The following is a 12,932-nucleotide window of genomic DNA, read 5'->3' on the forward strand; positions in this document are numbered from 1 at the left end:
GCTCTAATTCTTCTTAAAATTCTCCCAAGTTTCATTAATGGCCTTATAATGAAAAATTCTTTAAGTATTCCAATAGTGCTAGTATTCTGAAAAAGAAATTTCTGATCAAGAATTATTCACATGTAATCTTGTTTAATATTGCACTGAAACAACAATTTATTTCAAAGCCAAATATTAAAAGTGTTTTGGCTACAGCTCACCTTTGCATTTCACCTTAAAGTAGCAGAATATTAAACTACTTCCTGTATGCCGTTAAATAAAGCATGTATTTCTAACCAAATTTGGATTCTCAATAATTTGTGGAGGTTACTTAAAGTATTGATTCTGGATATGCAGCACAACTCTGATTTTTCATAAAAATTATCATAGGATTATAAGCAAACAGATGGTTGGGCATAGTCACTAAGGCTACTTGCTTCATGGACTAATGAAAGGACAGCACTGGCTACAGACTCAACATGATTTCAGCAAATGAAAAACTAAATTATACATATGATGAGTGATGCTTGCCTACGATTAAGAAAAAAGTCATGCAAACTTTGTTTGATCCCCATACTTTATTAACAAATAGTCTGGCTGGCCTTCACTGTGGTGTGAGTATAATTAATCTTTCACCTTTACCATTATGCACCAGCCGTGAAGGGCTAAGAGACTTACTTTCAAAGTCCAAGAAAAAATGTGCTGCATTGTGGTCTATGTCCCTGGTTAGCACCTTAATGAGATTACCCATGCCAGCAAACCTAAAAATAAAAATGGCAACATCATTTAGTTCCAGTAAAAAAGTTTTTAAGCAGAGGCCTGGGATTCGGCAAAGGCTGGCTTGCTCATAATTACCAACAGGTGCAGGTTTATACGCTTCTGGCGTTGAAAATTTGGAACAACAAAAGCACATTTGGCTCTGAGTTTATAGCTCTTGTCCCTCTTTTCCACATATCAAAAAAGTTACATAAAGCAAAACTAGCAAAAAGATTAGATTTTTACATATAACTTGCAATATTTACATTTGATTAATATCTATGCTAGTGTTACTCCTTTAAAATGTTTGAGGCATATATTCTCAATTTAACATCAAAAATAGATTTCTCAACTAAGTAAATATTGAGACCATTATTCTTAAATAATAGGGATATTGTCCTTCTTGCAGAATCAAATCCTATTGGGAATACATGGAAAACAGTACTCAAACCACACGTAAAGACTGAAGGGAGATATCAATTAATGACCCATTTTTAAAATTTTACCACACATAAACCAGTATTTCTTACATTTTCTAGACTCCTAAGAATAATCAAACTTTTTGTTATTTAACTCATAGATTGATTATTCAGCAATATCAACTATATACAAAGTATGTAACTTAGAAGTTAACACAGCAAACAAACACAAAGGGAGCCAGCAATTATTACAACTTCATAAATTTGTAGAGGAAAAATAATGAGATGGTATAAATCTTGCCCAAGAATTTGCCACGACTCAGTGAGGACGAAGGTGGAAGGAGGGGGTCAGGAACATCCGGGAAACCAGATTCAAACCTTGTAGCTGCAGTAACTATAGGAAAGGCAGACTATGGTATCACAGGCATCCCATACCCTCCCCTCCCCCAATCGCCATACTTTTTCTCCAAATATGGAACTACTGGTAAATGTAAATGAAACAAAATACAAAAGTAACAATATTTTTATCAATGAAAAAAACCACCTTATTGCTCACCCCAATTACAAGGAATCTGAAAAGAGCACTCTGGCCAGCTGTGCTGTGCCCCCTTCCTCCACCTACTCTGGACAATGGCATATGTTCCTCACTTTAAGCTTCGCAAAGAGGAAATAACAGTGTATGTATAACAGTTATTTGCTTTAGAGATCAAAATCTGATGGACTGACACATACTTCTTAGAAATGTTAAAAGCAATCTAATTTATTCACAAATATGGTTAATACGAAGGATACCCTCTTTTAAAATGATGCCCCCATGCGAGAGGTAGGGATCTATGTTATTTTTGATATTAAAATCCCTATTACACAGAACTTCATTGGAAAGATTCTGTACAATGTATGACACAGATGGACTACGTGAGATTAAAACTAAAAGGGAAATATTTCATCTTAATTATCTTTTACACTGTAAAAAAGTTTAATAACACCAAACTTCTATATATAAGGAAAACATATCCATTTTTCCAAAATAATTACCTTAAATTGTTACTAAATCTACTCAATAAACTATTTTAGGAACATATGGAAAAAAATATTTCACAGCTTCAATTTTTAAAAGCTTTCAAATATATACGGAGTATCTGTTTCCAAACATACATAAATTCTCTCACTAACAAGAACCAAGACCAAATATACAAAGAATTACCTAGTGGGATCAAAACTTCACGCACAGATGGAAAATCAGTACGAGCGAGTACTGCCGCTGTCTGAGAGAGGAAAAGGCAGCACACCGTTTGGTGTCAAGAGAGTTGAGACAACGGAAACAACCCAGAATTCCAACTCCAGCTAAATCGCTGTTTGCCTTGAGGATGGTAGTCAACCTTTCTGGGATTCATTTTCTTCCTCAGTAAAACACACATTTCATTGTAACCATCTTAAATAAAGGGTTATTATGAGAGTTCAATGAGATTAAACACTGACTTATTATTAGCACAGTGTATGGCACAGAGAAAGCATTCAATAAAAACGCTGCCTGTTGTTATAACCCCCAAATCACAAAATAACTTGAAAAAAATAATCATGGCTCTACTTCTTTTAACACAAACCGCAGTCTTCAATCTGTCAATGAATTTCAGTGTTATAAATCAGAGTAAATCACAAAACCCACTTTTAGCTCCCTTTGGTCAAGAATATGGCTAAAATACTGTCCTAAAATTAGTCCTATGAGACCTTCATCAGGTACAGGAGAGAGGGGAGAAGGGACAGATTTCAGTTTCCTTACCTTTGTACTTGTATGCACACAGTTGATCCTCAGGGAAAAGACTGAAACTATCCAAGTTTGCCTGCTCCATTTTTCTACACCTACTTCTGCAAATTCTTTGTTATTTAGTCCTTCTTTCGAGGCACCCCAGCCTAATGTGACCCTAACACCCCTCACCCCGCATCATACTTGGTCCTGACCTATTCACTCTTCACAAGTACTCAAAGATTCGGAATTTTTTTTATCTCTTCACCCCAGACAGTGACTCTTAGCTAGAAAATGGCCCAGTTTACCTAGTACAGGTTTCTCAACTTCAGCTCTATTAACATTTGGGGCTGGGTCATTCTTCTGTTGAGAGGGGTCGGTCTCACACTGTTAAGATCTTCAGCAGCATCCTGGGCCTCTACGCACTAGATGCCGTAATAACCCACCACACAAGTTGTTGACAACCAGAAATGATTCTGGATGGTGGCCAATGTCTCCTAGGGGGCAAACCCTACAGCACACAGGAAAGATGCTGTGCAGGCAACCCACATCACGTGTGTCTCCAAACAAAAACTCATGGAATCTTTCAAAGGTCTGAAAACAGTTCATTATAATATTATCAGTTGTCATATCTTTTTATAAGAAAAAACAAAAAAATTGAAACCATATCCCTGCTGTCTTGCATAGTTTAACTCTTCAGTCAAAAACAAAACAAAACAACACAACCTCTCCATCCCCTCAGTGTGACTGATTTCAACGAATATGACATAATGGCTACTTGGCAGCTCTGCAAGGTGCCAGACTGCCCGGGTTCAAACCCCGCAGCTCTGCCACTTTCAAGATCTGGGACTTTAGTCAAGTGTCCTAACTTCTCCATTCCTCAGTTTTCTCATCTATAGAATGTGTATAATAATAATATCCACCGCAGAGGGTTCATAAAATCATTAAATGGGTTAATATAAGCAAAACCTTTAGTATCATGCCTGGCAAAGTGTTTGCTGCTCTCGCTCTGGCTGTTGTTCGAGTAACCTGACTGACCCACAGGATCTGTCCCCGGTAGCAGAACCTGTGGATGTGAGGCTTTGGAGCGTGTGGCAGCTGTATTTCCTGCCCTAGAGGAAGCCAGTCTGTCACAAAAGAATGAAGCCAACGTGCAGTGGAGAGCCACAGAAAGCATTCACAAGTCCTTAATTTCTGATTCTATTTGCTCCCAAGTTTCAGCTGCCATTTACCTCAGCTGAGTTTAGATTTTCCTCTGGTTTTAACATATCCTCGTTTCTTTCAATTTCCCTTTTACCTTTTTAGTTGAGTTGGGCTTCTGTCATCTGCATCTAAAAGAGTTCTGACTAATATGATTTCTAAATTTCAGATGAATAAATAAATCTGATCCAAAGGATATAAAAGATTTTTCAGAGTATATAAAACTTGGTCCAAAATACTGATATACTTTAGAGGCACTATTTCAAGGTAAATAATAAAAATTACAACTTAGGATAATAAACTGTCTTCCAATCTGAATTTAGGAGGAAAAAACTAAAGAATTTTCTTTCGATGTACTTTTTATTGTAATCCTTGGATTAAACTAAATACTGTAAATATTTACTAAGTAAGCTAAGAAGAAATTTGATACAGAAAAGTCAGATATAGTTTACTTCGAGTGTTTGCAATATTCTCTGTATTTCTGTGACTATGAGCTCTCATGTTATGTGTTTGTTTCACAGTTGGAGGCTTATCTGGAAAGGAACATGCTCTTCCTGGCCGGTAGTCTGTGGAATGTATTTCTGAGCTCACGAAAAGCATTTAATAAATACATTAGACCATTTTCCCATAAAACATTTGAAAAGAAGTTTCCTTAACTAGAATAATAGAAGCCACTAGAAACACAACTACATGGTACCGGTAATATGTTCCTTCATCTCTCTCTCTCTAGAAAATTCCTAAGAGACGCTGTTACTTCGTCTACTCTTTGGGGCTCACGGGGGTTTTACAACGCTGCCTCCTATGCCTGCAATGCCGTGTCCAGGGGCTCTCCCATGGCTGGCTTCTGTTCACCCTGCAGGCCTCACCTCAAATGCCCCTCTTCAGAGAGCTTTTGTCTGCCAAGCTCACCAACAGTAGTTGCGCCTAACATAATCTGTTTGTTTGTTTAGTTTGTTTTTAGTTTAGTTTGTTTGTCTATGTTTGTTTAGTGTCAGTTTTCTTCACAGCCAATTTATAAATTTAATAAATACTTCTTGGCGGGGGAAGAAGGAAGAAAACCTCATAAACACACTGAGAAGGTTCACCATAAACCACGGTGTCTTTAACATGCGAACCATGTACCTCCTTGTCGTGGGGCCGCGTCCCGTACACTGTGGGATGCGTAGCAGCATCCCAGGCCACTACCCCTTAGACACCTGGTATCACCCCACGCCCAGCTGTGACCACCAACAATGTCTCGGGATACCGGCAGATACTCCCTAGGGGGCAAAAGTCAAGAACGCAGGCCCCAGTTAAGAACCACCACTGTCAACGTGGGACCACAGACACGAAGCGCACTCGCAGGCGGGCCTGGCAACCCTACTCCCGCCTGCAGTCACTCTACGTCCCCCGCCACCGGCTGACCATTCCCCACGACTTTTTAAAAAATCTCCTCAAACCTCAATCTATCTTCCATCCTCACATGAAGAAGTGACCTCCCTACATCTTTTACCTGCAAAAAACAAGAAAAGGAAACACCTACTATCCTTTCTAACCCCCTTTCTTCATCAGTAACCACTCACTTTACCTCTGCACCTGTTCCTGATAGACAACCTTTCCTCAGGGCACCCGTTCTCCTATTCTCTATATAAAAAGCAAAGCTTCACATCCCCTCTCCCTCTCTGACCACCTCGTCCGGCCCGTCCTCTTTATAGCAACCTGTCAAATGAGCTCATTTGTAGTTATATCTTCCTACTTTTCCTCTTCTCATTGTCTCAACTCATTCCAATCTGGCTTTTATACCTACCACTACGATGAAGCTGGTCCCTGTTAAGCTCACGGAAACCTGCATCTGGCGAAATCCAAAGGGCAATTCTCACACCTCAACTCACTGGACCTCTTCATAGCCTTTGACCCAACTTATCAATTGCTCCTTCCCGACACACTTTCTTCATTTGACATTTAGGACACCACATTCTCCTGAGCTTCCTTCCTGCTTTATGGCTATTCTTTTTCTGGATCCTTTCCTTTGGCATGCATGCAGTTATTTCTCCCACCTTGATACAAAACAAAAACCTATCTTCATTCTATTTCCCTCCCCAGCTCCCACCCTATTCCCTGCTTCTCTGTGCAGCAAATTCCTTAAGAAGAGTTGCCTGCACTCATTGTCCTTTATTTCTCTCCTTCTACCCTCTGTTAAGCCCACTGCAACCTGGCTTTTTGCCCAATCCTATAACCACCAAAATTGGTCTGGCAAGGTCATCAGATAGCATCCATTGCTAATTCCAATGGCCAATTCTCAAGTCCATTCCTTATTTCACCTGTCAGGAGCATCTGACACTCTCTCCTCAATATACTTTTATCATTAGATTAAAGGATACCCTCCCTCACTTCCTTCACTGCTATACCAGTCCGGTTCATACCACCATTACATCTTGCTCAGATTACTTCCAAAGCCTCCTAACTGCTTCTACCTTTGCCTCCTACTACAATCTCTTCTTATTATAAGAGGCAAAGTAATCTTTTAAAAATACAAATGGACCACATCCTTTCTGTGCTCAAAAACATGCAATGGCTTACTCCTACATTCAGAATAGAATCCAAACTCCTCACCAGGTCGTACAAAACCCTACATGATCTGTCCCCAACTCACTCTGGCCTCATCTCCCATCACTCTCCACAACAGCCTGTTGCAGTTTCTCTAACACAGCAAGATTTCTCTCTCCTTGGAGCCTCTGTACCTGCCTTTCCCTGGCCTGTGATGCTTTGTCCACAGACCTTTAAATGACAAGCTACTGCACTTCATGTGGTCGTTGCTTTAATTAGACCACCTCCGAGAGCACTTCCTCCACCAATCCATCCATAATACCTCTTCCTATCGCTCCCTTCCCAAATGGATGGTTATCACCATCTAACACATATTCATTCCTCTGATTGTCTGTCTAGTCTGTCTTCTACTGCAAGGTGAACTTTAAGGAGACAGGAGCTTTGTTTTGTACGCTACTCTATCCCCAGCACCTAGAGTAACGCCTACAATGTTGTAGGTAGTAACAAATATGTGTTGAATAATTCCATGATCAAAAGTACACATAGAAAACAAAAATTTGTCTGTAAAATTACAGGAATATTTCAAGGAGAGATGAAAGACCAAAATAAATACTGACAACTGAAAACTATGAGTTGAAAAAAGAAAAAAAATGGTCTGAGAATTTAGGAAGAGCTCACTGTATTCCCAGTCAAATAAATGAAGAGAGTCCTTCCCTCCCCCCACCCTCCCATAAAAACCATTAATTTTGGGCTTCCCTGGTGGCACAGTGGTTGAGAGTCCGCCTGCCGATGCAGGGGACACGGGTTCATGCCCCGGTCCGGGAAGATCCCACGTGCCGCGGAGCGGCTGGGCCCATGAGCCACGGCCGCTGAGCCTGTGCATCCGGAGCCTGTGCTCCGCAACGGGAGAGGCCACAACAGTGAGAAGCCCGCGTACCAGAAAAAAAAAAAAAAAAAAAAACATTAATTTTATGTACAAAAATTTTAAATTTTTGAAATGTTAAATATTAGGGAAATAAACTGACAGACACTATGAATATCAAGAAAATTACAGTTTGCCAAGGTAACTTAGGAAGAACATAATATCCTCCCATAGCCATAAATATGGCTTCAAAATATAAATAAGAATGGAGACTAGCCTGTATCAGAATTCTGTGATCTTTGTAAAACTGAACAGCACTCATAACATTAAAATTTAAACCCACATTTTAAAGCTTATTCTATTTAATTTCCAGGAGACCATGCATCCTCCAAAAAAGTCCTATTTGGGAATTCTTCACATCTTCTGATAAAAAATTAAAAGCAGAGTGTCAGTGCTGTCCCCTCAAAACTTTACAAGGAGGACAAACTCCAAAATCAAGCCAATATCCATTACCATCTTCAACTCAGATAAATGAATAAAGAACGCAGAGAAATGTGGTGTTAAGAAAATAAGGAATGAAGAGATTAGTGGTAGGACGGGAATAAAACACAGACCTACTAGAGCATGAACTTGAGGATATGGGGAGGGGGAAGGGTAAGCTGTGACGAAGTGAGAGAGTAGCATGGACATATATACACTACCAAATGTAATATAGATAGCTAGTGGGAAGCAGCTGCATAGCACAGGGAGATCAGCTCGGTGCTTTGTGACCACCTAGAGGGGTGGGATAGGGAGGGTAGAAGGGAGGGAGACACAAGAGGGAAGAGATATGGGAACATATGTATATGTATAACTGATTCACTTTGTTGTAAAGCAGAAACTAACACATCATTGTAAAACAGTTATACTCCAATAAAGATGTTAAAAAAAACAACAACAAAAAAAATAAGGAGATACTGAAAACATACTTTGTTCTAATAAAACCACCAAACAATAGATTTCATAAGAATGCCTTAATACAATCCCATTTCTTCCAATTTACGGGGACTAAAAATGTGTGAATGTGAAAAAACCTGTCAAAATGATCACTAGAAACTACCAACCATTTTTAGTGTTAAAGACAAATAATTTCTTATATTTACCCAAGCTCTGAATCCTAGGCAAAAAGGTCTTCTAGAAAACATACTACCATACAATGTTCCTGAACTATATTCTGTCGCACATAAAATGTTACTTAATATTATATATGCTATTTCTCAATCTTACAGATATTCAGACCTGTAGAAGCAACTGAAAATCCTTAAAATTGACAAGATGGTGAGTTACTCTGGAATGCAATTATCCTTCTGCTTTACTTGTCAACCGAGAAATTTCTGCTTCTCATGTAACATGTACCGTGACTCTGAAGCAATATTAACAGAATGGAAAATCAATAATGAAAAATATGATGCAATGTTCACTGACAATGGTACACACATGGTGAAGGCCAGGAATCACAAGTTCACACTCTTCAGTTGTGTATTCAAAAACTATAACACAATGTAACATCACAAAATGCAGTATTTTGCACAAGCAAAAAATAATGAATCGCTTTAATAACTGTCCTTCCAAAGATAAACTACCAGAGATACAAAGGAATCTGGAATCGCTTTGTTATTCATATATATTCAACCAAGTAGTTATTACATGTTTAAAAATCTGCTTTAACATAAAAAGCATCAATATTGTACTAAGATAATTAATGCCAACAGCAAAAAAAAAAATCACTAATAAATTCCACCTGCTGGAGCCTGTTAAAGAAATAACAAAATTGATGTGCTCAAAGAGAGCAATTACAGAAATATGATATGACACATGCTGAAATAAAGCCTTCTAATCAATCTACTACACAGAAAATGTTGCAATTTGGTGAATAAAAAAGTGAAAGGCAAGTAGAAACTATCCTGAAAACCAGTTATGTAACTCCAGTCCCACATTTCTAGGTCTAAGGTTTAAGGATAAACATTTCTCAAGTGATTACATAAAGCAAAAAGTACAGGTTAAAATAGTAGAAACTTCAAAATAATTCAAATGATATCAACAATCTCACTTAGCACATCTGCCTCTGAAATAATTCAGGCACCATCTTTTTCAAACAGTGCACAAAGCCTTGTTTGCAGAACTGCTCTTAACCTGCAGCATCACATGATTTGCAAGCAAGTGTCGACTTAATAATGAACAGCAGAAGTGACTCCAGGAGTGATCCAGCAGCTGACAACAGGGAAAGAATTAAAATTTCAATATATCAAACTTTTAATATCTGACTATTACAATTAATAACATTATAATAATTAAATTTTGATAAATTTTCAGATTTATTCTTGCATCTCAGAAGTTCATTCTGTGATGATTTTCAGCTTTGGCCTTGGCTGAATATTGATTATTGGCCAAATGTGTATTTGATGTACCCCGATACAAGTACACTAAGGAAATAGTCAACATAGGGCAGAGTTAATATTCAATAAACATCTAATGAATTAATTTAATCACTGTAAATAGCTGGATCCAATGGTATTTCTTTCATGTAAAGGATCAGTTAGGTACCCAATAATTTAAAGGAGAGGTATAACCATAATTCCTTCTTAGCTTCTGATAATGCCGCAACTCACATTAGGAACATAGCAGTTAATGGCTTTAAACATGATAATTTTACGTAAGAAGCTGAAATAGTTGAGTGCCAGTATAATGGAGAGAAATAATCAACTCAAGCAAGTCTATCAAAAAGTATGTGCAGTAATTATCATGACGTTATGCTATTTGCTTTCCTGATGGCACTGCAAATGCACATCACACCCTAAGCTTCTCATACCTACTTCTCCACTTTCCTTTCGCCCTTTCTTCCCAACAGGAGAAGCTGCTAAACAGAATCCTTTGTTCTAACACAATGACAGTGACTGGCAACGAATACCTGCTCATTAAATAGCACAACCGAGACCTCCCTTTGGCTCCTGCCCTTTGCTGTTTTCTGGTATTTCTGTGGGAAACATGCTTAAGCAGAACCTGACCTCCCAGGACTGCAACTCTCTCCCCACATCTGGTTCCACTGAACTTGCAAAATAAGTAGACTCAGCGTTTTCTCTGGGACTCTAGATCCATACATCGTTTTTTCCATTCCACCTGTACCCCTAGAGCATGAGCTATCCAAGAACAAAAATTCTGGGAGGAAGCATGAAAATGCTGTTATTGTCGGCCTTAAATCAACATGGATAAACGAATGCCGTGGAGTCAAAGAGGTGGACAGTGACGGTTTGTTACCTATTTCTCACACCCCCAAGCCTATCCTTCTATAATCTGCTTTGTGATGCTGGGGAAAGGAAGCTGTGAAGTGTATGTCCTAGACTACTTTGTCAGCTGACTTCTCAGTATATTCCATCAGTGGGAGCCACTAAAAGAAAACTGGAAGGTGGGAAGAAAGAAGGTCTCTCTCTCTGTTTTTCAAGTCCTGTCAGCATTTCCTGTGAGCAAAAGACAGCTATGGTTTCAGGCTCTAGCTTCTTGTGGAACTTCTGGCAGCAGCAAAATGCCTGGCCCCCTTCCGAGGTCTAAGCTTCCAGCCTTCCTCCACACACCGAAATTCTGCCTAATCCACCTCTTGCCTTTTCTCCCCCAGCTTTAGGAGTAATGGTTACTTCCTGTGGTTACCATTAACATCTCAGTTACTGGACTTTCCCGGTAGTGCAGTGGTTAAGAATCCCCCTGTCAATGCAGGGGACATGGGTTCGAGCCCTGGTCCGGGAAGATCCCACATGCTGCAGAGCAACTAAGCCCATGCGCCACAACTACTGAGCCTGCACTCTAGAGCCCGCGAGACACAACCACTGAAGCCCGCGCGCCTAGAGCCTGTGCTCCGCAACAAGAGAAGCCACTGCAATGAAGAGTAGGCCCCACTCGCCACAACTAGAGAAAGCCGGTGTGCAGCAACGAAGACCCAATGCGGCCAAAAATAAATAAATAAATCATTTTTTTAAATTTCAAAATATCTGTTACCTCTTGTGATATAATAAGAAATATACATTTGGCCTTTATCACCAGTTCCTAACACAGAGCTCCTAAATCCCTGGAATTTCCTGGGTGGCAGGAGCCTCTTGTTTTTTAGATGATACTTGGCAAGCCCCTAGTTAGCTTCAAGATGGGGACTGCTTGTCACAAAGACCAAGGCATGACTAGAGAGTTGGAACTTTCAGCCCCATCTCCTGACCTCTGGGGAGCGGAGGACTGGAGATTCCCACAGAGCTGGGATTCAGGCTGGGGCGGCCTGTCTGCATGTGCCCTTAGCCACTCTGCTCTACTGAAATATGGCTTGATGCTGAATCAGAGAGAGCCTTAGACATCAGGTTAAGGAATTTTATTCTCTACAATGAATATACTCTATAATGGAAGGGTCATGGGTGGCATTAAACATTTTTTAACTGTAAAAAAAAGAACGGAGTCTGATCATCAATAGCCAATGACTTATCATCAGTCATGCCTACATAATGGAGCCTCCCGGCTGGTAAATGTGTCTACATGCTGGGAGGGTGGCACAGCCCAACTCTACGGGGACAGACGCTCCTATGCTCAGTATACTTCCAGACCTCACCCTATGTACCTCTTCATCTGGCTCTTCATTTGTACCCTTTATAAAATCCTTTATAATAAACTGAAACACGTAAGTAAAGTGTTTCCCTGAGTTCTGTGAGTCATTAAAGCAGATTATCGAACCTGAGAAGGGGGTCGTGGGAAGCCCCAATATACAGCTGGTTGGTCAGAAGTAGCGGAGGCCTAGGGTTTGAGACAGGCATCTGGAGTGGGAGGGCAGTCTTACGGGATGGAGCTCTTAACCTGTGGGGTCTACACTCACTCCACACAGTGTTAGAATCAAATGAATTCTAGGACCTAGACAGTGTCTGGAGAGCTGAAGAACTGGCTGGTGTGGGGAAAAAAACCCACACATTTGGTGTCAGAGGCGGTGCTGGAAAACAGTCCAGAATTGGTGACAGAAGTTGTTTTAAGTAAAAACACAGACCCCAGCGTCCATTTTTTGCTCAGGCTTCCAACACTTGCGTAAATAAATACATATATTAAACTTCCTGTTTTAAAATACCTAGCAAGGTTTCTGCTTTCCTAGTTGAAATCTGACTTATACAGAGGAACTCACAGAGAGTAACTAATTCTTAACCTTACCAACACTATCTAATCTATCATCACCAGGTATTAGTGTACCTCTTAATAAAGTGACTCTGATTCGCCTTACTCTACAAAACATAAAGAGAAGCTTGATCCAGGTATTCCTGGGTGCCCAGCTACAATACCATCATACTAAAATCTCACCACCAATCCCTATTCACAATGTATTTCATTAGTCTAGTGATTAACATGAAGTTAAGCTACTTGCCTTAAAGAAATATGACATAAACAAAGAATGGAA

General features: G+C 39.7%; 1 protein-coding gene across 23 annotated transcripts in view; it reads right to left on the minus strand.

Moving 5' to 3' along the window:
- CYRIB (CYFIP related Rac1 interactor B) overlaps positions 1 to 12,932 on the minus strand; it is a 156,294-nt gene that overhangs the window by 32,312 nt on the left and 111,050 nt on the right. For 12 of the 23 annotated variants that reach the window (XM_067018020.1, XM_067018032.1, XM_067018034.1 and 9 more), the window contains one exon: positions 658 to 740. The exons of the other annotated variants lie outside the window; for them this stretch is intronic. In XM_067018020.1, the coding sequence (XP_066874121.1) occupies positions 658 to 730 (73 nt within the window). In that variant the 5' untranslated portion in view covers positions 731 to 740. The remainder of the gene's footprint in view (positions 1 to 657; positions 741 to 12,932) is intronic. 23 annotated transcript variants of the gene reach the window in all.

Source organism: Kogia breviceps, chromosome 17 (genome assembly GCF_026419965.1).
Source record: "Kogia breviceps isolate mKogBre1 chromosome 17, mKogBre1 haplotype 1, whole genome shotgun sequence".
Taxonomy (NCBI): domain Eukaryota; kingdom Metazoa; phylum Chordata; class Mammalia; order Artiodactyla; family Physeteridae; genus Kogia; species Kogia breviceps.